At 51.6% G+C, this 26,394-nt stretch overlaps 1 protein-coding gene across 2 annotated transcripts in view; it reads right to left on the reverse strand.

Annotated features, from left to right (window-relative positions):
• The window catches only part of LOC119974773 (WD repeat-containing protein 64-like), a 208,166-nt gene that overhangs the window by 38,547 nt on the left and 143,225 nt on the right, over positions 1-26,394 (reverse strand). For both annotated transcript variants that reach the window (XM_038813996.1, XM_038814007.1), the window contains one exon: positions 9,520-9,644. In XM_038813996.1, the coding sequence (XP_038669924.1) occupies positions 9,520-9,644 (125 nt within the window). The remainder of the gene's footprint in view (positions 1-9,519; positions 9,645-26,394) is intronic.

The raw sequence follows: 26,394 nt of genomic DNA on the forward strand, positions 1-26,394 counted from the left end.
GGTCTGCTCCTTGATGTACAGAAGTGAAGCAAACACGTTCCCTCCACCACATGGAAGGCTAAGGGCAATGGATGACTGGGAACACCAGGTTCTCCTTCATGTGACTCCCAATCCTGACTTGGACATGTATCACCATTAACTTGTTGTTGCTGGATGTAAATACTAGTGCTCACCACCCAACAGTATTGTGGGAGGGCTTTCACCAGCCGGATTACAGCAGCTGGAAAAGAAGGACCCACGCCACCTTCTCATGGGCAACGAAGAACCGTAGAATTCCTACAATGCAGAAGGAGGCCATTTGGCCTACTGAGTCTGCACTGACCCTCTGACAGTGCACACTACCTAGGCCCACTCCCCTGCCCTATCCTTGTAATCCCATCTAACCTGCACATTTTTGGTCACTAAGGGGCAATTTAGCTTGCACAATCCATCTAACCTGCACATCTCTGGAATGTGGGAGTAAACCGGAGCACCCAGAGGAAGCCCACACAGACATATGGGAAGAAAGTGCAAACTACACAAAGACAGTTGCCCAAAGTTGGAATTGAACGCGGGTCCTTGGCGTTGTGAGGCAGCAATCCTAACCACTGTGCCACCCACAACCTGATAATTACTTTCTTTTGTTATATCTTTGACCTCTTTTTGTATGGGGCCCTAGGGGTTCCTGAGTTGTTTTTCTGGTAGCGAGGAGGTGGGGGTTGGGAGACAGATAAGAGACATTGCCTCCCACACAAATCAGGACAATTGAGCAGACTTTGGATTGCTTTGTCAGTGGGGTGCAGTTGAGTTCCCCCAGTACACAACCAGGTCATCAAAGTATGTAATGTTTTTTTTTCTTTATTCGTTCATGGGATGTGGGCGTTGCTGGCTGGGCCAACATTTATTGCCCATCCCTGAGGACATTTAAGAGTCAATCACATTGCTGTGGATCTGGAGTCACATGTAGGTCAGACCAGGTGAGGATGACACATTTCCCTCCCTAAAGGACATTATTAAAACAGATGGGGTCTTACAACAATCGACAATGGTTTCATGGTCATCATTAGACTTTTAATTCCAGAGTTTTATTGAATTCAAAGTCCACCTTTTGCCATGGTGGGATTCATACCCAGGTACCCAGATCATTACTCTGGGTCTCTGGATTACGAGTCCAGCGACAATACAATGTGAATCAGATGAACTGCCCCTGAATCTGGAAGCTTCAGGTGGATCAACGGCAGAGATCAGGATGAGTGTATCACAGCACTCAGAATATTTTAGATCAAAGAGTATTACCAGCAACTAGATGTGTTACATTCCTTTCAAAGGTTTGCTTGAGGAGGCCAGATTCCAGGACTCACCCATCCCTATTCAGTTTTGAGCACATCCTTCTGACAGCAGTAGCAGCAGCAGCCGCCCCGCTCCCCGCCCCCAGCCAAGTTGCAGGTTTCTGTGTGGCATTTGGTGGCCATGTAGAGTGTCCAGGTTTAATCTTTGGTACTAAATGGTCCACTGGGCATGGCCAGAAGCATAACTGAACCAGCACATACATTCTGTGGTTACCAGTGCACATCGGAGACCGGAAATTCTATGGCAGCGACTGTCCACTGTGTACAAGGCCCAAGTCAGACGTCTGATGGAACACATTCCACTGGTCTGGTGTTCCACAGGACAATTAGCCCACTTGATTGACACCCCATCCACTATGTGAAACATTCGTTCTCTCCACCGCCTGCGCACAGTGGCAGCAGTGTGTACCATCTCCACGGTGCGGTGCAGCACTTGCCAACGCTTTTTCCACAGCACCTTTCAAAGCTATGGGGTTGGATTCTCCGGGCCTCCACGCCGGAATCGCGATCGGCGTGGGGGCGGAGAATGGATGGCCATGCCGAAATCCGGTCTGACGCCGCTCCCGCGATTCTCCGGTCGAATCGCCGCAAATCGCGCAGGCGCGGTCTACGCAGCACGGGTAGTGGGCCATAACAGAGCCCCCCCCCCCCCGCGCGATTCACTGAGGGTAACTGGCCGAGTTCACAACGGCGTGGTTCTAGCCACATTTGCCTGTCGGGAATGGCCATTGGCGGCTGCGGACTCAGTCCACGGCTGTCGCAGGCTGCCCCCGTGAGAATGCGCGGACTCCCGAGTGGAAGTGCACGGCCCAGTATCCGTGGATACTGGGCATAAGGAAAGTCCAGAGTGTAACACCCGCGTTTTGACACTGGTGTAGGGACATAGCCCCATTATTGGAGAAGCCCGCCCATGACCTCTATCAAACATAAGGACAAGGGCAGAAGGGAGAGAAATAGAAACATCTTTGCAAGGCTGTAGATGGTGCTGTTGCAAAACAAAACATCTAGTACTGATGACTGGGAAAAAACTGTAAATTTGTTAACAGGAAAGAAGTAAATTCAGTTTGAAGAACAACGAAGCTTGGTTCCAATACCATACTCAACTCATAAGCATGCATTGGGCAAGCACGGATGCAGATGAATTCGAACAATTGGGCTATTTACCCAGTCGAAGGTGAATTTTCCCCACAAGCATTGAATATCCAATTAAGGGGAGTAAACCGCCAATTGAAAAAATGAAAATGAAATTCGCTTATTGTCACGAGTAGGCTTCAATGAAGTTACTGTGAAAAGCCCCTAGTCGCCACATTCCGGCGCCTGTCCGGGGAGGCTGGTACGGGAATCGAACTGTGCTGCTGGCCTGCCTTGGTCTGCTTTAAAAGCCAGCGATCTAGCCCAGTGAGCTAAACCAGCCCCTTGAGGGTCTATTGTCTGAGGCTGCATAGAAGTTTCAAGTTGGCCTGCCATTGCCACCTGCTTTGTTTGAGGTGTTGAGTAGGTTTGGGTTTGGACAGAAGTTTGTGGATTGGGTGCGCCTGCTGTATAAGGCGCCGAAGGCGATTGTTCGAACAAATAAGGTCAGCTCGGATTATTTTGGATTGCACTGGAGAACAAGGCAGGGGTGTCCACTCTCCCTGCAGGTCTTTGCCTTAGCGATTGAGCCATTGACAATGGCACTTATGAAATTGAAGGGTGAATGGGGCATCAATTGGAGAGGGGGTTGAGCACCGGGTTTTTGTTTGATGTGGATGGTCTCCTTTTGTATATTTCGGACACAGTGGGTACTTCGATAGGATTATGGGGATACTGGGGAAATTCGGCTGCTTTTTGGGGTAGAAATTGAATATGGGGAAAAGCGAGGTGTTTCCAATCAACGCATGGAGGCAGGTGAGGAGGCTGGGGGAACGGCCACTTCGGTTGAGATACCTTGAGATACAGGTGGCATGAATTGGGCCCAGCTGCACAAGTTGAATTTAGTGCAGCTGGTGGAAGGTATAAAGGAGGACTTAGCGGTGGGATGTGTTGCCATTGTTTTTGGCGGGTCAGGTTCAGACAGTGAAGATGGCGGTGCTGCCAAAGTTTTTTTTTGTGTTCCAGATTTCTGTCCCCAAGTCTTTCTTTAAGAAGGTGAATGGTATGATTTTGAGGTTTGTGTGGCCGGGGAGGGCCCTGTGGGTTAGGAGGGTGTTCCTGGAGAGGGGGCAGCGGGTTTGGTGTGGCCGAATCTGATGAACTCTGACTGGGCAGCAAACATTCCTATGGTTAGGAGATGGGTGAAGGAGAAGCGGTAGGTCTGGGGGTGGATGGAGGCAGTCTTCTGTAAGGGACCATTTTGAGGGCACTGTTGTCGGCGCCCCTTCCGTTCTTGCCTGTCAGGTACTCCATGAGGCCGGTGGTGGTATCAGCCCTGAGGGTTTGGAACCAGTGTAGAGAGCACTTTTGTTGGAAAGCATGTCTTTGTGTGCGCCAAACTGTGATAATCATAGGCTTGCGCCAGTGGGGCTGGCGCGAGCGTCCAGAGGTGGAGGAAGGTAGGGATAGAATGTTTCAGGAATATTTTCATTGGGGAAAAGTTTGCAGACCTGGAGGAGCTTCAGGGGACATATTAGTTACCACAGGGGAATGGATTCAGGTATGTAGGTTAGGAACTTTGTTAGGAAGGAGGTGCCGTCATTTCGGAGACTGCCTCCCGCGGTGCTGCAGGATGAGCTTTTATCCGAGGACGAGATTGGGAATGGCAAAGTGGCGGATATGTATAGGGAGTTGATGGAGAGGGACAGCACCCCCGTGGAGGAGATGAGGCATAAGTAAGATGAGGAGCTGGAAGAGGAGTTGGGGGTTGGAGTGTGGAGGAAAGCCTTACGGAGGGTGAATGCGTCCTCATCATGTGCGAAGCTAAGCCTTGTTCAGTTTAAGGTGGCGCACAGGGCCCACATGATGGTGTCGAGGATGTGTCAGTTCTTCTTGGGAGTGGAGGATAGATGTAGGCGGTGTGCAGGGGGGGCGTCAGCGAACCATGTCCATATGTTCTGGGTTTGCCCGAATTTGGGGGGGTTTCTGGAAGGGCTTTTTACAGGTTATGGCAAACGGTTTTGGGGGCAGAGATAACTCACAGTCCAGAGATAGCGATATTTGGAGTGGCGGAGGACCCAGGAGTGCAGATGGGGAAAGAGGCCAATGTTTTGGCCTTCGCTTACCTGATAGCCTGGAGACGGATTTTGTTGTGCGGAACTCGGAGTCGCCATTGGCCGGGGTATGCGCGATCGACTTGGCAGAATGTCTGCAGCTGGAAAAGATCAAGTTCACCCCTCATGGGGCGGACGAGGGGTTCACTTCGAGGTGGAAGCTGTTTATTGACTTTAAGGCAGATTAAGGCATCGACGGGATAGGAGGATGGGGCGGTGGTTGATTGTGGGTTTCATTTGGTTTGGGTTGTAGTCTCTGGTTGTGGGGATGGGTGGGTGTAGTGATAACCACTGCAGATATGCATACTTGCATTAGGGGTTGTATGGCTGTACCTGTAATACAGGTTCCTCCGGTGAGCCCTGCCGGCTAGCTCCGCCCACAGGGAGCTTGTGCATAAATATGCGTGTGAGTCACTCAGACCCTAGTCTACAGTTGCAGCCGGAGGAATAGCATCACACAGCACTAAAGCTTGCCTCTCGTCTTTGAGTGCTATTGTTAGCGTCACAATTTATTGCTGTGTGATTTTCCGTTCACCATGGACATCAGAATCAAGCCTGACCGTCTGCAGCTGGATCCGCAGTCGTCTCACGCCAGGAAAGACTTTGTTCACTGGCTTGCAGTCTTCGAGGCCTACATCTCTTCAGCGGAGATGATGGCCACCTCCCGTAGTGCGCGATCTTACTCCGCTAGCCACTCGGCCCACCCGTCCTACCCCTCGTGGACCCCGCAAACGGCCCCCCAGGCCCACCCGTCCTACCCCCCGTGGACCCCGCAAACGGCCGCCCCAGCAGCCGCCCCCGCACACTACGTCTGCGCTGCTCGCCGCATCGCGCTCCCTGGAGGTCCCCACTGTTACTTCTGCGGTCAGCAGAAGCATCCCCGCCAACGCGGCCCGGCCCGCACCGCGACCTGCAAAGCTTGTGGCAAGAAAGGCCACTTTGCAGCGGTGTGTCAGTCCTGGACGGTTCCCGCTATCACGCCCCCGTTCCCCTTGTTTCAGCCGATCGCTCAATGGACTCTGCCATCAGCTTCCCCCGACCCCACGTGCGTCCATGGGCGCCGCCATCTTCATCCACCACCACCATGTGCATTCCATGGGCGCTGCCATTTTGTCCCGAACCCACAACGTGCGCTCCATGGGCGCCGCCATTTTGTCCGCCACCATCTTCTCCCACACAGGTACTCCAGACGCCGCCATTTTGTCCTCCCCGGAACGGGGCCACGGGACACGAGTCGTTACCGCTCCTCGTCGGACTCATCTGACTCGACCACCGATCGCCTGCTACTCGCCTCCGTTACGCTCGACCAGTCGCGTCCTCACAACCTGGTACACTCTTCCACATCGATGCTGGTCAACGGCCACGTGACCTCCTGCCTCATCGACTCCGGGAGCACCGAGAGCTTCATCCATCTGGACACGGTTAGGCGCTATTCCCTTGCGGTCCATCCCGCCAACCGGCAGATCTCTCTCGCCACCGGGTCCCACTCTGTCCCGATCCGGGGTTTCTGCCTTGTTAAACTTACTGTACAGGGCGTGGAATTCGACCATTTCCGTCTGTACATTCTCCCCAACCTCTGCACGTCACTCTTACTAGGCCTGGATTTCCAGTGCAAACTCCAGAGCCTCACCCTCAAATTTGGCGGACCCCTACCTCCCCTCACCGTTTGCGGCCTCGCGACCCTCAAGGTTGAGCCTCCCTCACTCTTTGCCAATCTGACCGCAGATTCCAAGCCTGTCGCCACCAGGAGCAGACGGTACAGCACCCAGGACAAGGCCGTCATCAGGTCCGAAGTCCAGCGGCTGCTTCGGGAGGGTATCATCGAGGCCAGCAAGAGCCCTTGGAGAGCCCAGGTGGTAGTGGTTAAGACCGGTTAGAAGCACAGGATGGTCGTGGACTACAGCCAGACCATCAACCGGTACACGCAGCTCGACGCGTACCCCCTCCCCCGCATTTCTGATATGGTCAATCAGATTGCACAGTACCGGGTCTTCTCTACTATTGACCTGAAATCCGCCAACCTCCAGCTCCCCTTCCGTAAATCGGACGGTCTCTACACTGCCTTCGAGGCAGACGGTCATCTGTACCAATTTCTTAGGGTTCCCTTTGGCAACACGAATGGAGTCTCGGTATTTCAACGAGAAATGGACCGAATGGTTGTCCGGTACGGACTGCAGGCCACCTTCCCGTACCTCGACAATGTCACCATCTGCGGCCATGACCAGCAGGACCATGACGCCAACCTTTTTAAATTCCTCCACACCGCATCTCTCCTTAATCTCACATACAACAAGGAGAAGTGCGTGTTCCGCACAGACCGCTTAGCCATCCTCGGCTACGTAGTCCAAAACGGACTACTGGGGCCCGACCCCGACCACATGCGCCCCCTCATGGAGCTTCCACTCCCCCATTGCCCCAAGGCCCTCAAACGCTGCCTTGGGTTCTTTTCTTATTACGCCCAGAGGGTCCCACAATACGCGAACAAGGCCCGTCCACTTATCCAGTCCACACATTTTCCCCTCTCGGCCGAGGCACAACAGGCCTTCGCCCGCATTCGATCTGACATAGCCAGGGCGGGGATGCACGCAGTAGACGAAACACTGCCTTTCCAAGTAGAAAGCGACGCTTCAGATGTCGCACTTGCCGCCACGCTGAATCAGGCAGGCAGACCCGTGGCATTCTTTTCACGCACCCTCCACGCCTCCGAAATTCGGCATTCCTCTGTTGAAAAGGAGGCCCAGGCAATCGTTGAAGCGGTGCGGCACTGGAGGCATTACCTGGCCGGCAGGAGATTCACTCTCCTCACTGACCAAAGGTCGGTAGCCTTCATGTTCAACAACACGCAGCGGGGCAAGATCAAGAATGACAAAACCTTGCGGTGGAGAATCAAGCTCTCCAACTTTAACTATGAGATCTTGTATCGCCACGGCAAGCTCAACAAGCCCCCAGACGCCCTCTCCCGAGGTACATGTGCCAGCGCACAAATGAACCAGCTCCCTGCCTGGCACGAGAGCCTTTGCCATCCGGGGGTCACTCGCTTGTACCATCTAATCAAAGCCCGCAACCTGCCCTACTCCGTCGAGGAAGTACGGACAGTCGCCAGAGACTGCCAGGTCTGTGCCGAGTGCAAGCTGCACTTCTAGCGGCCAGATCGTGCGCGCCTGGCGAAAGCGTCTCACCCCTTTGAACGCCTCAGCGTGGACTTCAAAGGGCCCCTCCCCTCCTCCGACCGCAACACCTACATCCTTAGTGTGGTCGATGAATTTTCTAGGTTCCCCTTCGCCATCCCATGCCCGGATATGACGTCGTCATCAAGGCCCTGGATTCCATTTTCGCCCTGTTCGGTTTCCCCAACTATATCCACAGTGACAGGGGATCCTTGTTCATGAGTGATGAGCTGCGTCATTTCCTGCTCAGCAGAGGTATCGCCTCCAGCAGGACGACCAGCTACAACCCCCGGGGAAACGGGCAGGTAGAGAGGGAGAACGGGACGGTAATGAGGGCCGTCCAGCTGGCCCTACGGTCCAGGAACCTCCCAGCCGCTCGCTGGCAGCAGGTCCTCCCTGACGCGCTCCATTTCATTTGGGCATTACTGTGCACCGCAACTAACAGTACACCCCATGAACGTGTTTTTGCCTTCCCGAGGAAGTCTACATCCGGGGTGTCGCTCCCGACGTGGCTCACGACTCCGGGCCCAGTCCTTCTCCGTAGGCATGTCCGGCACCACAAGGCTCCCTCAGGTGCCGATCCCATGCCCACGCCCCTTTTCCCCCCCGCGCGACCCTCCTTTTCCCCAGCGCCCCCCTATTCGTCCCCACCAGGTCCATCCCTCGTCCCCCTGCCTACACTGGAGGACACGGAAGATTTTGGCTCGCTCTCGGAGTCACCCGCCAGCAGCCAGCACCAACACCGCCAGCACCTGCACCGACGTAACCACCACAGCTACGCCGATCACAGCGGAACGTTCAACCGCCGATTCGGCTCAACCTGTAACCTGCTAACCAGATGGACTCTTGGTTTTTTTTGTTTGAACCCTTTTGTACATATTTCATCCTTTGTATTATAGTTACACGTCACCCCCACCAGACTCATTTTTACAGGGGGTGAATGTGGTGATAACCACTGTAGATATGTAGTAAGGGGATGTATGGCTGTACCTGTAATACAGGTTCCTCCAGTAAGCCCCTGCCGGCTAGCTCCGCACACAGGGAGCTTGTGTATAAATATGCGTGTGAGTCACTCAGACCCTAGTCTACAGTTGCAGCCGGAGGAATAGCATCACACAGCAATAAAGCCTTGATTGTACTTGTCTCTCGTCTTTGAGTGCAATTGTTAGCGCCACAGTGGGCGGAGGGGGGGGGGGGGGGGAGAGATGATAGGTTGGAAAAGGAAGATGGTTGTCGGGGTTGGTAGGCAGGTGAAGGGATGGTTTCTGAGCGGAAGACGGGGTTTTGTGGCCCTGTATTTGGTTGGGGCTTGTATTTCTGTTGTCCTTTTTGTCATTTTGTGTTTGTAAATATTTAAAAATGCCTTCAATAAAATGTTTTCCAAAAACAAAGATGAGGAAGAATGGTCCCTGAGATTACACTAGTAAAGGGACATTCACAAGATATCAACAGAGATGACTCTTTATACGAAGAGAGATTCTCTAACTTTGACCGCAAGGGGTTGGCCTACCTTTCAGCTACAATGCTTCAAACAAGTAGTGACAGCTTTCCAAAAAACCAGTCAATAAGTCTTACAAACAATATTTAGGGCCGGACAGGAAGCTCAGGACTAAACCCAGAATAACAGACTTAATTTCATCTACGCCAATTCCTTTTGGAAAAAGTACCTTTCTCGAATTTTCGATTAACTTTAAAATCCGGAAGACCATGGGATATCAGTATCATGCCTATGGTTTCACAAAGTGCTCCAAATGGGCAAAGCCAGTCAACATGCATTCAGTCAATGTTTGGCCACAATAGATCAATAGATAAAAATAGCTCACGTTCTGTTTCCATTACCTCTGTACTCCAAAATTGAATGGAACCATCCTGATGTGCAGACAATAGAATGGGGTTAGGTTGCAAGAGAGTGGCCACTGCTATATTAAGATCCTCGTGTGGAACTACTGATGGCATGTCCATGTCTAGCAATTAAAAAAGAAACAGTGAATCAGAGTGTGTTTCCAAGGTGCAGACAACAACAACTGCGGATACACTTGGCCTTAGGAGCAGGCTTCTTCTAGGTATCTCTTTCCATTTTTGGTTAGATGGTTAAGTGCATTTGCTTATTTAGTGCATCATCTACATTTTTAAAAATCCAGTAGTTTTTGCTGCTTTTGCATGGTCAAGCTTTAAGGCATATCTTGTTCAAGCAGAGTTGTCAGCAAGCTACCTTTCCACCGGTGAGTCCTTGGAAAATGTACTATTTCATTTCAGTTCCATCTATTTGATCACTTTGCATCAAAGTGGCAAAGCGTGGAGTCCTTTTCGGAGCACTCCACATGACACTTCTCGACTTGGAGGGTGATAAGCTGTTCTTTAGGGACCAAGACAAGGCATGTGTGACTATCTATGTGATCCGATATATGCGTTCATTTTTATCCCGTTCTGATATTTTTTTTAATCCCAGGTGGGTTTTCACAGGGCATGTCTTTGGCATGGGTGTGAAGGTCTTATCTCCAATGAACATTTACTCCATCTGAACCCTTCAGACCAATCATAACATATGCCAAGCAAATAGCACAGACCTCTTTTTCAAGGGGTGACAAACTGATAAGTGGAAAGGAGTCACAGCACTCAACGTTACTCAGGTGAAGAGGCTGTCAAAAGTGCATAACAACATTCTGTCTCCTAATCGGTGAGTTTCTTTTATATTCTTTCATGGGACGTGGGAATTCCATTTGTTATGATATAATGCGCATGCACCTTTAAGGGTGCATATCTTGACCTGCTGGCAATCACCACCACTGAGGCAGTGTGATGCAATTGTCCCATGACCCAACTCAGCACAGAGCAGCTTGTAGAAGTCAGACATGCATACCTAGCCTCCAAGTTAATATGGTAAGCATTATCTTCAAATGAAGGACCCACATTATAGTTTTACCAATCCTTGTCTTATGAATGGTATATTTATGTTGAAGAGAAGAATGCAACAATTGCCAGGTAAAGATGTCAGATTTCCTTCCCAAGAGGGGATCAGTGAGTCAAATGGGTTTTTTGCAACAATTGATGGTAGTTTTGTGCTTATTGAGGCCATCTTTCAATTCCAGATTTTTATTAATTACTTTATTTTACATTTGAACCCATATTCCCAGAGCATTAGCCTGGACCTGTGGATTACTAATCCAGTGATATTACTATTACACCCCTGCTATTCTGTGGGAAGGGTTCCTAGCCGTGTCAAAGATGGAAATTTGTCTTCCAGCTATTGCATGCATGTAGCCCATTACCTTTACTCTCTAATTTCCAGATAGACTCATTTAGTGGCCCTACCACCTTGGTCTGCCTTTCATTTAATGTTTGTCTGGCGCTTGTCTCCCTCTGTCTTGCCCCATAGTTTTTAAAAACGAATGATTTTCTAGTTAGGTTTTTATGATCGCTAAAGACCTATTAAAACATGTTTCCTGATAGGTTAGCATGGGTGTCTGGAATGCATGTCGAAGTCTAAAGTTATTGATTGGCAAGCTTTTAATATTCTCAGAAAATTTAAGAGAATATTTTGACTAATTTTAATAGTCTCATTTATTTTTAATAATTCTCTTCATTTGCCTATTATATCTTCAGAGATATTGGATCCTGCATTTCCTGACCTATCTTAATGCTGTCCTATTGGGGGGGGCAGCACGGTGGTGTAGTGGTTAGCACTGCTGCCTCGTGGCGCCGAGGTCCCAGGTACAATCCTGGCTCTGGGTCACTGTCCATGTGGAGTTTGCACATTCTCCTCATGTTTGCATGGATTTCGCCCCCACAACCCAAAGATACGCAGGTTAGGTGGCTGACCATGCTAAATTGCCCCTTAATTGGAAAAAAAATGAATTGAGTACTCTAAATTTATATTAAAAAATGCTTTCCTATTGAAAATTTGAATTGTTTGTTAAATTTGCCATTTGACCAGAAGTCAGAAGGGTATGAAATGTATTATTTTAATGAACCTTGTTTCTATCATTCTTTTGCTGATTAAAAAGCCAAATAATTGTTTGAAAGAAGAGTGAATGTCAATCTAGGTAATGTGGACAGGGTAGTCAGACGCCAAGTGAGGAAGTAAACTGCTGGAGATGGGAAATAAACCTGAGCAAATAGAAAATAAGGCGCAGAGGAACATCTGGGCTGTATCAATTACACTACAAGGTTTAAGGCAACGACGAGGACCAATAGAATAGTGTGGTAGTATGACTAGCGGTATTACGGTACCTGGAAGTGAGCTGCTATTGGTGAGGTGCAGAGGTCTCGCTGCCCATTGGCCTGGGTAAGTCATGTGCCTCTCAGCCGATTCGCTGAGAGGTAGGTAGCTCCGCCTACGAGGCGGGATATAAGAACCCGTGCTTCCCGGCAGTCGGCCTTTCTTCTGTACGTCTGCTGCCAGACACACATCTTGTGCATTAAAGCCTATCATTTGGATCTGATCTACATTTCGTGTCCATTGATTGTGCATCAATTTAATGCACAAGATTTTAAAGGATAGGGCTTCATATGAAATGAAAATCGCTTATTGTCACGAGTAGGCTTCAAATAAAGTTACTGTGAAAAGCCCCTAGTCGCCACATTCCGGCGCCTGTCCGGGGAGGCTGGTACGGGAATCGAACCGTGCTGCTGGCCTGCTTGGTCTGCTTTAAAAGTCAGCGATTTAGCCCAGTGAGCTAAACCAGCCCCTTATCAAGCCGGAGTGCCTTCGGCTCAGCCTGCACGCAGCAAATGCAACAGCAGCATTTAAACACTGGCTGGCTTGCTTCAATAGCTACTTGAGCACAACCGAAAACGTCCCGACAAGGGAACAAAAATTGCACATCCTCCACTCGTGCGTGGGCACCGCCGTGTACACGCTCATAGAGGACACGACAGACTACGACGCGGCCATGGACTTGCTTAAAGGACATTTCATCCGGCCGGTGAACCAGGTCTACGCTCGGCACTTAGTGGCCATGAAACAGCAATTTCCTGGTGAGTCTTTAGACGAATTCTACCGGGCCCTCCTTGTACTGGGGAGAAACTGCGCCTGCCCACAAGTTTCTGTGGCCGAGCCGCTTTCGTTGCAGGTATGCATTCTTCCCAGATCCACCAGAGACTCTTCGAGAAAGAAACTTTAAGCCTCGCACGGGCCCTCGCCTCCTCCCTAGATGTCGCTAATCGCAATGCGCGAGCATACGCTCCCGACCGCGCGGCGGCCCCCTGGGCGGCATGGAACGCAACCCCCCTCACCTCCGCAGACTTGGACCCCCCCAGGCCTGCGCCGCAGGGTGCCCCGATAAACCCACGGGGCCCCGCTGCTACTTTTGCGGCCAGGCCAAGCACCCCCACCAGCGCTGCCCGGCCCGCACCGCAAACTGTAAAGGCTGCGGCAAGAAGGGCCACTTTGCGACCGTTTGTCAGTCTAAGGCGGTCGCTGCAGTCCCGAGCAGCGACCGCGGGTTCCCCCCCGCGCTCCCCGCGCGGCCCGCGGACCTCGCTGCCCCCACCCCCCATCGCCACGAGTTTTCCCCGGGCGCCGTCAATTTGGATCCCCAACGCCACGTGCGATCCCCAGGCGGCGCCATTCTGGACCCCCGACTCCACATGCGATCCCCGAGCGCCGCCATATTGTTCACCCTCCACCACGTGCGGCCGACGGGCGCCGCCATCTTCGATCGGCACCGAGGACCCCGCAGGCGACTGCTCTCTGCCAGATGACGACTCGGAGTTCCTGCCACGATTCGCCTCAGTAACATTGGACCAGTCGCGGCCCCGCACGCTGTCCATGGCAACCACAAAGATTCTTCTCAACGGCCACGGGACGAGCTGCCTGCTGGACTCCGGTAGCACAGAGAGTTTTGTCCACCCCGCATCGGTAAGACGCTGCGCACTTCCCGTTTACCCGGTAAAACAAAGAATCCCTCTGTCCTCCGGTTCGCACTAGGTCCAGATCACAGGGTGCTGCATAGCGGACCTCATGGTCCAGGGGAGGGAGTTTAAAAACTATAAGCTCTTCGTCCTTCCCCACCTCTGCGCGGCAGCCCTCCTGGGGTTAGATTTCCAGTGCAACCTCCAAAGTTTAACGTTCAAATTCGGCGGCCCCCCCTTACTGTCTGCAGCCTCGCGTCCCTCAAGGTCGATCCCCCATCCTTGTTTGCAAACCTCACCCCGGATTGCAAACCCGTCGCCACCAGGAGCAGACGGTACAGTGCCCAGGACCAGACCTTCATCAGGTCCGAAGTCCAAAGGCTTCTGAAGGAAGGGGTTATCGAGGCTAGCAACAGCCCCTGGCAAGCACAAGTGCTGGTGGTTAAGACTGGGGAGAAAAATTGGATGGTCATAGACTACAGTCAGACCATCAACAGGTTTACGCAGCTGGACGCATATCCTCTCCCACGTATCTCCGACCTGGTCAACAGGATCGCGCAGTACAAGGTTTTTTCCACGGTGGGCCTTAAGTCCGCCTACCACCAGTTCCCCATCCGCGCGAGTGACCAAAAGTACACTGCGTTCGAAGCGGATGGGCGACTCTACCACTTTTTAAGGGTTCCTTTCGGTGTCACAAACGGGGTCTCGGTCTTCCAAAGGGAGATGGACCGAATGGTCGACCAAAACGGTTTACGGGCAACCTTCCTGTATCTCGATAATGTCACCATCTGCGGCCACGACCAGCAGGACCACGACACCAACTTCTGCAAATTCCTCCGTACCGCAAAACTCCTTAACGTGACCTACAATAAGGATAAGTGCGTGTTTAGCACCGACCGTCTAGCCATCCTCGGCTACGTAGTGCGTAACGGAGTGATGGGCTCCAACCCCGAACGCATGCGCCCCCTGATGGAGCTTCCCCTCCCCCACTCCCTCAAAGCCCTCAGGCGCTGTTTGGGCTTCTTTTCATATTACGCCCAGTGGGTCCCCAATTACGCCGACAAAAGCCCGCCCACTCATCCAGTCCACCACGTTTCCCTTGTCGATGGAGGTCCGCCAGGCCTTTAGCCGCATCAAAGCAGACATTGCAAAGGCCACGATGCGCGCTATCGACGAGTCCCTCCCCTTTCAATCGAGAGCGACACATCCGATGTAGCTTTGGCGGCCACCCTCAATCAAGCGGGCAGACCCGTGGCCTTCTTCTCATGCACCCTCCACACTTCAGAAATCCGCCATTCCTCGGTCAAGAAGGAAGCACAGGCCATAGTCGAAGCTGTGCGACATTGGAGGCACTATCTAGCAGGCAGGAGGTTTACCCTCCTCACTGACCAACGGTCAGTGGCTTTCATGTTCGATAATGCACAAGAGGGGCAAGATAAAGAACGATAAGATCTTGCGGTGGAGGATCAAGGTGTCCACGTACAACTACGACATCTTGTATCGTCCTGGGAAGCTAAACTAGCCTCCCGATGCCTTGTCCTGCGGCACCTGTGCCAACGCACAAGTGGACCGCCTTCGAACCCTCCACACAGACCTCTGTCACCCGGGGGTCACCCGCTTTTTCCATTTTATAAAGACCCGCAACCTGCCCTACTTCATCGAGGAGGTCACGACAGTGACCAGGGAATGCCACATCTACGCGGACTGCAAGCCGCACTTCTACCGCCCTGAACAAGCGCATCTGATTAAGGCTTCCCGCCCCTTTGAACGTTTCAGCATGGACTACAAAGGTCCCCTCCCCTCCAACAACCGTAATACGTACTTCCTCAATGTGATTGACGAGTACTCACATTTCCCTTTCGCCATCCCCTGCCCCGACATGACCACGACCACCATTATCAAAGCCCTACACACCATCTTCTCCCTGTTCGGTTACCCCGCATACATCCATAGTGATCGGGGGTCCTCATTTATGAGTGACGAGCTGCGTCAATTCCTGCTCAGCTGGGGCATCGCCTCCAGCAGGACGACCAGTCACAACCTTCGGGGTAACAGACAGGTTGAGAGGGAGAACGGTACGGTCTGGAAGACCGTCCTGCTGGCCCTACGGTCCAGAAATCTCCCAGTCTCCCACTGGCAAGAGGTCTTCCCAGACGCCCTCCACTCAATCCAGTCACTTCTCTGTACCTTCACTAACCAAACGCCTCACGAACATCTTCTTTCTTTTCCCAGGAAGTCTTCCTCGGGGACCCCGCTCCCAACCTGGCTGGCTACCCCCGGGGCCATTCTGCTCCGGAAGCACGTGTGGGTGCACAAGTCGGACCCGTTGGTCGAAAGAGTCCAGCTACTCTACGCAAATCCGCAATACGGGTATGTGGAGTATCCCGACGGCCGACAGGACACGGTCTCCCTTCGGGACCTGGCACCCGCCGGATCTCGGCCACACGCACCAGCACACCCCCCCCCCCCAACCTCAACTGCCCCCAGCAACCACCCCCCCCCCCCCCCCCCCCCCCCCCCCCGGCCCCACCGACACCCCCACGGCCCAGCGGACGTTGCATACGTGCAGTGCGGTCAGCCTAAGTTGAAGGTGAACCTGCGAAGGAGACCCAAGGAGTTTGAGTAAAGGCAAGCAACCAGCAGAGGGCAGCAGAGCAGAGCTACTGATCAGCTGTTCTGGGGAAATTTGCATACGTGCAGTGCGGTCAGCCTAAGTTGAAGGTGGTTTGTGGAGGGGCTGTTGGCAAGTGACAGTTAAACCCGAAACACTTTGTGAGTGTTTCCCATCCTACCTCCTCCTCTAACCAACCCCCCCACCCCACGGTGGTTGGGAAGCGGGAGCAGTGGCCTGTCGTGAAGGTGAGTGCCTTTAAATTTGCTTACCTTTCAGCGGGATCAGGGTTTGAGGTAATATCAGGTAAGCTCTTCCTTTCTTTTTCTTTTTCTTGTTTTTTTTTAATCTAGAGGTCATGTCAGGGAAGGCAGTACAATGCTCCTCCTGCAGAATGTTTGAGGTGAGGGACGCCGTCAGTGTCCCTGCTGATTTCATCTGTGGGAAGTGCACCCAACTCCAGCTCCTCAAAAACCGTGTTAGGGACCTGGAGCTTGAGCTGGATGAACTTCGGATCATTCGGGAGGCAGAGGGGGTCATAGATAGGAGCTTCAGGGAAGTAGTTACACCAAAGACTGGAGATAGATGGGTAACTGTAAGAGGGACTGGGAAGAAGCAGTCAGTGCAGGGAACCCCTGCGGTCGTTCCCCTGAGTAACAAGTATACCGTTTTGGATACTTGTGGGGGGACGACTTACCAGGGGTAAGCCATGGGGTACGGGCCTCTGGCACGGAGTCTGTCCCTGTTGCTCAGAAGGGAAGGGGGGAAAGGAGAAGAACATTAGTAATTGGGGACTCAATAGTCAGGGGCACAGATAGGAGATTTTGTGGGAGCGAGAGAGACTCACGTTTGGTATGTTGCCTCCCAGGTGCAAGGGTACGTGATGTCTCGGATCGTGTTTTCCGGGTCCTTAAGGGGGAGGGGGAGCAGCCCCAAGTCGTAGTCCACATTGGCACTAACAACATAGGTAGGAAAGGGGACAAGGATGTCAGGCAGGCCTTTAGGGAGCTAGGATGGAAGCTCAGAGCGAGAACAAACAGAGTTGTTATCTCTGGGTTGTTGCCCGTGCCACGTGATAGTGAGATGAGGAATAGGGAGAGAGAGCAATTAAACACGTGGCTACAGGGATGGTGCTGGCGGGAGGGATTCAGATTTCTGGATAACTGGGGCTCTTTCTGGGGAAGGTGGGACCTCTATAGACAGGATGGTCTACATCTGAACCTGAGGGGCACCAATATCCTGGGGGGGAGATTTGTTAGTACTCTTTGGGGGGGTTTAAACTAATTCAGCAGGGGCATGGGAATCTGGATTGTAGTTTTGGGGTGCAAGAGATTGAGAATAGAGAGGTCAGGAGCACAGATTTGACTTTGCAGGAGGGCGGCAGTGTTCTGGTCTGTGGTTTGAAGTGTGTCTATTTCAATGCCAGGAGTATACGAAATAAGGTAGGGGAACTGGCAGCATGGGTTGGTACCTGGGACTTCGATGTTGTGGCCATTTCAGAGACATGGATAGAGCAGGGACAGGAATGGTTGTTGCAGGTTCCGGGGTTTAGGTGTTTTAGTAAGCTCAGAGAAGGGGGCAAAAGAGGGGGCGGTGTGGCGCTGCTAGTCAAGGACAGTATTACGGTGGCAGAAAGGATGCAAGATGGGGACTCTTCTTCCGAGGTAGTATGGGCTGAGGTTAGAAATAGGAAAGGAGAGGTCACACTGCTGGGAGTTTTCTATAGGCCACCTAATAGTTCTAGAGATATAGAGGAAAGGATGGCGAAGATGATTCTGGAAAAGAGCGAAAGTAACAGGGTAGTTGTTATGGGAGACTTTAACTTTCCTAATATTGACTGGAAAAGATATAGTTCGAGTACATTGGATGGGTCGTTCTTTGTACAATGTGTGCAGGAGGGTTTTCTGACACAATATGTTGACAGGCCAACAAGAGGTGAGGCCACTTTGGATTTGGTTTTGGGTAATGAACCAGGCCAGGTGTTAGATCTGGAGGTAGGTGAACACTTTGGAGACAGTGACCACAATTCGGTGACCTTTACGTTAGTGATGGAAAGGGATAAGTATACCCCGCAGGGCAAGAGTTATAGCTGGGGGAAGGGCAATTATGATGCCATTAGACATGACTTAGGATGTGTTGGTTGGAGAAGTAGGCTGCAAGGGTTGGGCACACTGGATATGTGGAGCTTGTTCAAGGAACAGCTATTGCATGTTCTTGATAAGTACGTACCAGTCAGGCAGGGAGGAAGGGGTCGAGCGAGGGAACCGTGGTTTACCAAAGAAGTGGAATCTCTTGTTAAGAGGAAGAAGGAGGCCTATGTGAAGATGAGGCGTGAAGTTTCAGTTGGGGCGCTTGATAGTTACAAGGAAGCGAGGAAGGATCTAAAGAGAGAGCTGAGACGAGCAAGGAGGGGACATGAGAAGTATTTGGCAGGTAGGATCAAGGAAAACCCAAAAGCTTTCTATAGGTATGTCAGGAATAAAAGAATGACTAGGGTAAGAGTAGGGCCAGTCAAGGACAGTGGTGGGAAGTTGTGCGTGGAGGCTGAGGAGATAAGCGAGATACTAAATGAATACTTTTCGTCAGTATTCACTCAAGAAAAAGATAATATTGTGGAGGAGAATGCTGAGACCCAGGCTATTAGAATAGATGGCATTGAGGTGCGTAGGGAAGAAGTGTTGGCAATTCTGGACAAGGTGAAAATAGATAAGTCCCCGGGGCCGGATGGGATTTATCCTAGGATTCTCTGGGAAGCCAGGGAAGAGATTGCTGAGCCTTTGGCTTTGATTTTTAGGTCATCATTGGCTACAGGAATAGTGCCAGAGGACTGGAGGATAGCAAATGTGGTCCCTTTGTTCAAGAAGGGGAGTAGAGATAACCCCGGTAACTATAGGCCGGTGAGCCTAACGTCTGTGGTGGGTAAAGTCTTGGAGAGGATTATAAAAGATACGATTTATAATCATCTAGATAGGAATAATATGATTAGGGATAGTCAGCATGGTTTTGTGAAGGGTAGGTCATGCCTCACAAACCTTATCGAGTTCTTTGATAAGGTGACTGAACAGGTAGACGAGGGTAGAGCAGTTGATGTGGTGTATATGGATTTCAGTAAAGCGTTTGATAAGGTTCCCCACGGTCGGCTATTGCAAAAAATACGGAGGCTGGGGATTGAGGGTGATTTAGAGATGTGGATCAGAAATTGGCTAGTTGAAAGAAGACAGAGAGTGGTAGTTGATGGGAAATGTTCAGAATGGAGTTCAGTTACGAGTGGCGTACCACAAGGATCTGTTCTGGGGCCGTTGCTGTTTGTCATTTTTATAAATGACCTAGAGGAGGGCGCAGAAGGATGGGTGAGTAAATTTGCAGACGACACTAAAGTCGGTGGAGTTGTAGACAGTGCGGAAGGATGTTGCAGGTTACAGAGGGACATAGATAAGCTGCAGAGCTGGGCTGAGAGGTGGCAAATGGAGTTTAATGTGGAGAAGTGTGAGGTGATTCACTTTGGAAAGAATAACAGGAATGCGGAATATTTGGCTAATGGTAAAATTCTTGGTAGTGTGGATGAGCAGAGGGATCTCGGTGTCCATGTACATAGATCCCTGAAAGTTGCCACCCAGGTTGATAGGGTTGTGAAGAAGGCCTATGGTGTGTTGGCCTTTATTGGTAGAGGGATTGAGTTCCGGAGCCATGAGGTCATGTTGCAGTTGTACAAAACTCTAGTACGGCCGCATTTGGAGTATTGCGTACAGTTCTGGTCGCCTCATTATAGGAAGGACGTGGAAGCTTTGGAACGGGTGCAGAGGAGATTTACTAGGATGTTGCCTGGTATGGAGGGAAAATCTTATGAGGAAAGGCTGATGGACTTGAGGTTGTTTTCGTTAGAGAGAAGAAGGTTAAGAGGTGACTTAATAGAGGCATACAAAATGATCAGAGGGTTAGATAGGGTGGACAGCGAGAGCCTTCTCCCGCGGATGGAGGTGGCTAGCACGAGGGGACATAGCCTTAAATTGAGGGGTAATAGATATAGGACAGAGGTCAGAGGTGGGTTTTTTACGCAAAGAGTGGTGAGGCCGTGGAATGCCCTACCTGCAACAGTAGTGAACTCGCCAACATTGAGGGCATTAAAAAATTTATTGGATAAGCATATGGATGATAAGGGCATAGTGTAGGTTAGATGGCCTCTAGTTTTTTTTTCCATGTCGGTGCAACATCGAGGGCCGAAGGGCCTGTACTGCGCTGTATCGTTCTATGTTCTATGTTCTATGTACAGGACGCCCCTCCCCCGGCCTGTCCCCCATTTTCTTTCTCCCCTCCCACCCCCCCCCCCCCAATTTTATACATTGTACATAGTTGCTGTATTTTGCACATAAGTTGTGGGCCAGTGGGCAGCCATCGATGCAATGGTATGACCTAAACATCTCTAGTCATACTACTAGTCTCATGTACTCATGGGACACGCTCTCCCTCATGTACGCATTACCCATACCACCCTCCCCCCCCCCCCCCCCCCCCCTCCCCCCCCCCCCCCCCGCCGGCTTTTTCAACAAGGGGTGAATGTGGTAGTATAACTAGGAGTATTACGGTACCTGGAAGTGAGCTGCTATTGGTGCAGAGGACTCGCTGCCCATTGGCCCAGGTAAGTCAGGTGCCTCTCAGCCGATTGGCTGAGAGGTAGGTAGCTCCGCCTACGAGGCGGCGGTCGGCCTTTCTTCTATGCGTCTGCTGCCGGGCACACATCTTGTGCATTAAAGCCTATCGTTTGGATCTCATCTACGTTTCGTGTCCATTGATTGTGCACCAAATAGTATGGGAAAAAGAACTGTTTTTAGAGGGAGAGAATGGATGAGAATGGGATCGGCAAAAATAAGATTGACAAAGAGATAGGACAATGGTGGGAAGGTCGTGCTTGGGCAACCATACTAAAATAAGTGAAAGAAGAAACAAGGATAATGCAATAGATGTAAAGTAATTTTAATTTAGATCCGTAATAAGGTAACACAAAGTAGACTTGTAATTAAGGTTAGGACTTCGAGAGTCGGGAGAGAAAAAGCAAAATGGGCAGCAAGCTGGCTACAGAATAGAAAACAGAGAGTAGATGTTACGATCGACGTTGATGTGGGAAGATCCCAGAACGGAACCCTGGCTCAAAAGACCGTGGGAAGGATTTTCCATTTAAGAGGCTAAGGCTGACGCCAGAGCTAATTGGAAAGTGTTCCACGGTCCCGATGGGGGTGGAGCCATTCAGGCAAGGCAAATGAGCATGGATGTGTGCCACATGGAACTAGTGCATGCCGTCGTGTGATTCGCTGGAGTCGGAAATGTCACTCGAGAGCCTGACAAGCTGCATATAAGCAATCCACTCCCTTCACGTTCTCATTCCAGCCAAGAAGATGGCACCCTGGAGTGAGGCCCTGAGGTCCATGGACACAGAGCTCGAGATATTGCTGGATGCCCGTGGAGTACAGGCAGAACACCCTGGGCAGGTTTCTCCGACCCCATCGCCCAGGGCCGGCGTCAATCCCGCCCCCGCCGTATCCTGAATTCTCCGCCCCCCGAGATTCGTCGGGGGCGGGAATTGCGCCGCGTCGGTCGGCGGGCCCCCCAAGGCGATTCTCCGGCCTGCAATGGCCGAAGTCCTGCCGCTGACGGGCCTCTCCCGCCGACGTGGTTTAAACCACCTACCTGACTGGCGGGAGCAGGCGGCGCAGGCGGGCGCCGCGGTCCTGGGGAGGGTGCGGGGCAATCTGACCCCGGGGGTGCCCCATGATCGGGGCCCACCGATCGGCGGGCTGGCCTGTGACGTGGGGGCATTCTTTTTCTTCTGTGGCCGCCATGGCCTTCACCATGGCGGAGGCGGAAGAGACCCCCTCTCCTGCGTATGCGCCGATATGATGTCAGCAGCTGCTGACGCTCCGGCGCATGCGCGGACTTACGCCGGCCGGCGAAGTCCTTTCGGTCCCGGCTGGTGTGGCGCCAAAAGCCGATCACACCAGCCGGCGGATTGGAACCACTCTGACGCGGGCCTAGCCCCTCAATGTGATGGCTTGGCCCCAAAAGTTGCGGAGAATTCCGCACCTTTGGGGCAGCCCGACGCCGGAGTGGTTCACGCCACTCTGACACGCCGGGCCCCCCCCACCCCACCGGGTAGTGGAGAATCCCGGCCCCTGTTCCCCGGGGTGGGAAGGAAACTGCCGCCCACTAGGGCCTGGGCAGTGGTGGCAGACACCATGAGCACCATGTGCCTCACTGTGAGGGCCAAACAGCAGTGCAGAAGAAAGCTGCACAACCTCCTCAAGACGGCCCAGGCGAGTCACCAGCTCCGTGCCCTGGCAACACTCCTGTGCCACGCACCCCAACCCCACTCTCTGCCTCCGCCCCATGCGGCCACACCAGGCTGACCAGTAGGCAGTGCTGGCTGAGGATGGGCTCCCCCCCCCGCCCGGCCAGCCAAGGTGAGTCACCACCACCTGGCACACCTGACACAACCCCACTTCCTTGAAGCCCACTCGCCGGCAGTCCGTGCGCACTCCAGCCTGCACCACATGCCAATATACAGACTGCCCGCCATGGCCGGGCCCTGATTAATAGGATGGGAGAGCGGACTGTCGTAAAGGCGGAGGTCGACATTGGACAACCAAGGGACTACATGAGGGGCTGTCAGCAACCAAGTGTATGTGAAGTTGGAGGAGTCCAACCGCCTGCAGGTGCAGTTGGAGGAGTCAATGCCAACAATGCGTGCCACCCAGGCCAACACCGCACAGGTGGCATACACGCTGTAAATCTTGGATGTGAATGTCAAGGCCATGGTCAGGATGTCCAAGGCCTGGGGCACACTTGAGGGCAGTGGCTGAGGCGTAGGGCAGGGCAGCCATGTCACAGGCAGCTATGTACCAGGGCCACATAGATGTTACTGGGGTGCTCCAGAGCATGGCCCAGTCACGTAGGGGGTAAATGAAAGGGGGTGGGTGGCTACGGGGGGGGTTGGGAGGGAGCGTTGGGCTGCCAGCAAACTAAAATTGCTTGGGATTGATGGGTCTTTGTGAGCATGGATTAGATGTTGGCTGAGAGATAGGAAACAGAGGGTAGGTACAGATGGGCATTTCTCAGACTTGAGACGAGTTGAAAGTGGTGTTTCCCCAGGGCTCAGTTTTTAAAAATTCGTTCATGGGACGTGGGCGCTGCCAGCTGGGCCAACATTTATTGCCCATACCTAATTGCTCTTGAGGTCAGTTAAGAGTCCTCACATTGCTATGGGCCTGGAGTCATATGTAGTCCAGACCAGGCAAGGTGGCAGGGAAATTAGTGAACCAGATGGATTTTTATGACAATCAAAGGTTTCATGGTTAATTCAAATTTCACCATCGGCAGTGCAGGATTTCAACCTGGGACCCCAGAGTATTTCTGGTTTACTAGTGCAATGTTAATACCACTACGCCACCGCCTGCTCAGTGTTGGGACCCTTGCTTTTTCTGAATGATTTGAAAGTGGATACTGAGGGCAAAATCTCTAAATGTGCAGATGATACTAAGCTGGGGAGAATAGTGTATTGTGAGGATGACGCTGAGCGATTTCAGAAGGACATTGACAAGTTGGCCAAATGGGCAGACATATGGCAGATGGATTTCAATGCAGCAAAATGTGAGGTAATGCATTTTGGTAGAAGAAACATGGGACGAAAATGTGGGCTCAATGGTACAACTTTGAGGGGAGTACAGGAGTAGAGGGGCCTTGGGGTTCAAAGTGCATAATTGTCTGAAGGTGGCCAGGCAAGTTGAAACAGTTGTTAAGAAGGTTTATAGCATTCTTGGGTTTATAAATAGAGGCAGAGTGTGTATAAAAGCAAGGAAATTATCCTACACCTCTACAAAACATTGGTCAGACCACATTTGGAGTATTGTGTTTAGCTCTGGGCACATTATTTAAGGAAGGATTTTAAAGCCCTGGAGAGTGTGCAGAGGAGATTTACTAGAATGATACCAGGAATGAGGAATTTTAGAAACAAGGAAAGATTGGAGAAATTGGGCTTGTTCTCCTTGGAGCAGAGAAGATTAAGAGGCAGCCTTACTGAGGTTTCAAAATTCTGAACAATTTTGACACGGTAAAGAAGTATATTCTCTTTTCACGAGTTGATATTTCACTGACTAGGGGGTCACAATTTCAAGATGATCAGCAACAGAGCTAGGAGTGAGATGAGGAGAAACTTCTTTACTCAAGAGAGTTATTGGGATTTGGAATGTACTGCCCGGGTGAGTGGGGGAGATGGATTCCATAGGAGGCTTCAAAAGAGAGCTGGATATATATTTGAAAGTGATTAATTTAGAGCAGGGGTGGGCAAACTACGGCCCGCGGGCCGCATGGGGTAAGGTTAATGGGGGGGGGGGGGGCTGTTGGGTTACTTACTGGTATAGGGTGGATACGTTGACTTGAGTAGGGTGATCATTGCTCGGCACAACGTCGAGGGCCGAAGGGCCTGTTCTGTGCTGTACTATGTTCTATATGAGGCGCCCAGAATCATAACCGGGTGAAGTAATTATTTTACTTAATATACTATGCGGCCCTTTGTGAATTGTGAATTTCTGAATGTGGCCCTTGCACGGAAAAGTTTGCCCACCCCTGATTTAGAGGGCTACGGAGAGAGGGCTGAGGAATGGGAGTAGCTAGTTTGCTCTTTTGGGAGCCGGTGCAGACACGATGGGCCGAATGGCCTCTTTCTGTTCCTGTAAATAATAAACTAACAAACAACTCCAGCGAATATAATCCGAACCTGAATCTCTCCGCCCACGTCAGTCCTATCATGCCAGGAATCAGTCTGGTAAACCTTTGCTGCACTCCCTCTGTAGCAAGAACATCCTTCCTCAGATAAGGAGATCAAAACTGCAAACAATATTCTAGGTGTGGTCTCACCAAGGCTCTGTATAATTGCAGCAAGATATCTCTGTTCCTGTACTCGAATCCTCTTGCTATGAAGACTAACATACCATTTGCCTTCTTTACCCCTTGCTGTACCTGTATGATAACCTTCAGCGACTGGTGTAAGAGGATACCTATCTCACATTGCACATTTCCCTCTCTCAATTTATAGTAATTCAGATAATAATCCACCTTCCTGATTTTGCCACCAAAGTGGATAACCTCACATTTATCTACATTATACTCCATCGACCATACATTTTCCCACTCAGCATGTTCAAATCACACTGAAGCACCTCTGCAAGACCCATTTATTCCTACTGTTTGTTTCCTGTCTGAGACCCTGTCTGAGAACCAGTTTTCTATCCATCTCAATATGCTACCCTGTACTGATCAGGCCTGTTGTGCTAAAATGACTGATTGCAGGCATGATGATAAGTTTTTGATCAACTTGAAATGAGACATATTGGCCCGGATTCTCCATTAGCCGACGCCGAAATCGGGAAAGGCAATTGGGCGGAGAATCCGTTCCGACGGCATAATCGTGGTAATTGCTGATTTGACGCCAAATCGCAATGCTCCAGCACCTCAACAGCGGTGCATTTGATGGGGTGCCTCTTGGTGGCTTCAGCACCGAGATTCACCGGCAGTTTGCCAGCTTTCTGGGCCTTGGGGAATTTCTTCCCGCAAGACCACACTTCAGTAGATTTCCTGCACTGACTGGCTCCTCGCAAATTTTAAACAGCAGCCCCAATCTCTACACACCCTATTTCATGCCCCACCCCCACTTTCTGGACCCTCCTCTTGGCCCTTGGAACCCTCCTCTCCCCCCCCCCCCCCCCCCCCCCCCCCCCCCGAGCCCTCCTCTAATGGGCAATGCCGCCCAGCCCCCCAAACTGGCACCAGGGCACCTTAACACTGCCAATGTGGCAGTACCACCTAGTTACCCTGACAGTGCCAGGTCAGCACTCCTGGGGTGCCCAATGCCAAGGAACCATCCTGCCCTGTCCCCAGACACCCAAGTGTCTTTAATAGCCTGCGAGACCTCCTTGAGGTGCCATGAAGCCTGGTCCACGTTTGTGGAAACCAGTGCTAAACGGAGCCCGGTTGAGGTCTCGCAGGCACAGCCATTGACTCCTGTGCGGTGGGTGAAAGCAGTGTCCAGTTATTCAAATGAATCTAATGGCTCATTTAAATATGCTGATTTGGATCACACCCAGCGAGGCCATGAAACAGATTGTGCCCCATGTCTTCATAATTTTGACTCTTTCTAAGTTTACATCTATTTGTGCGATTAATTTACCCACTTTATTGCGAATGCTCCACACGTTAAGGCACAA

The sequence above is a fragment of the Scyliorhinus canicula genome, chromosome 1 (genome assembly GCF_902713615.1).
Source record: "Scyliorhinus canicula chromosome 1, sScyCan1.1, whole genome shotgun sequence".
In the NCBI taxonomy this organism is placed as follows: Eukaryota; Metazoa; Chordata; class Chondrichthyes; order Carcharhiniformes; family Scyliorhinidae; genus Scyliorhinus; species Scyliorhinus canicula.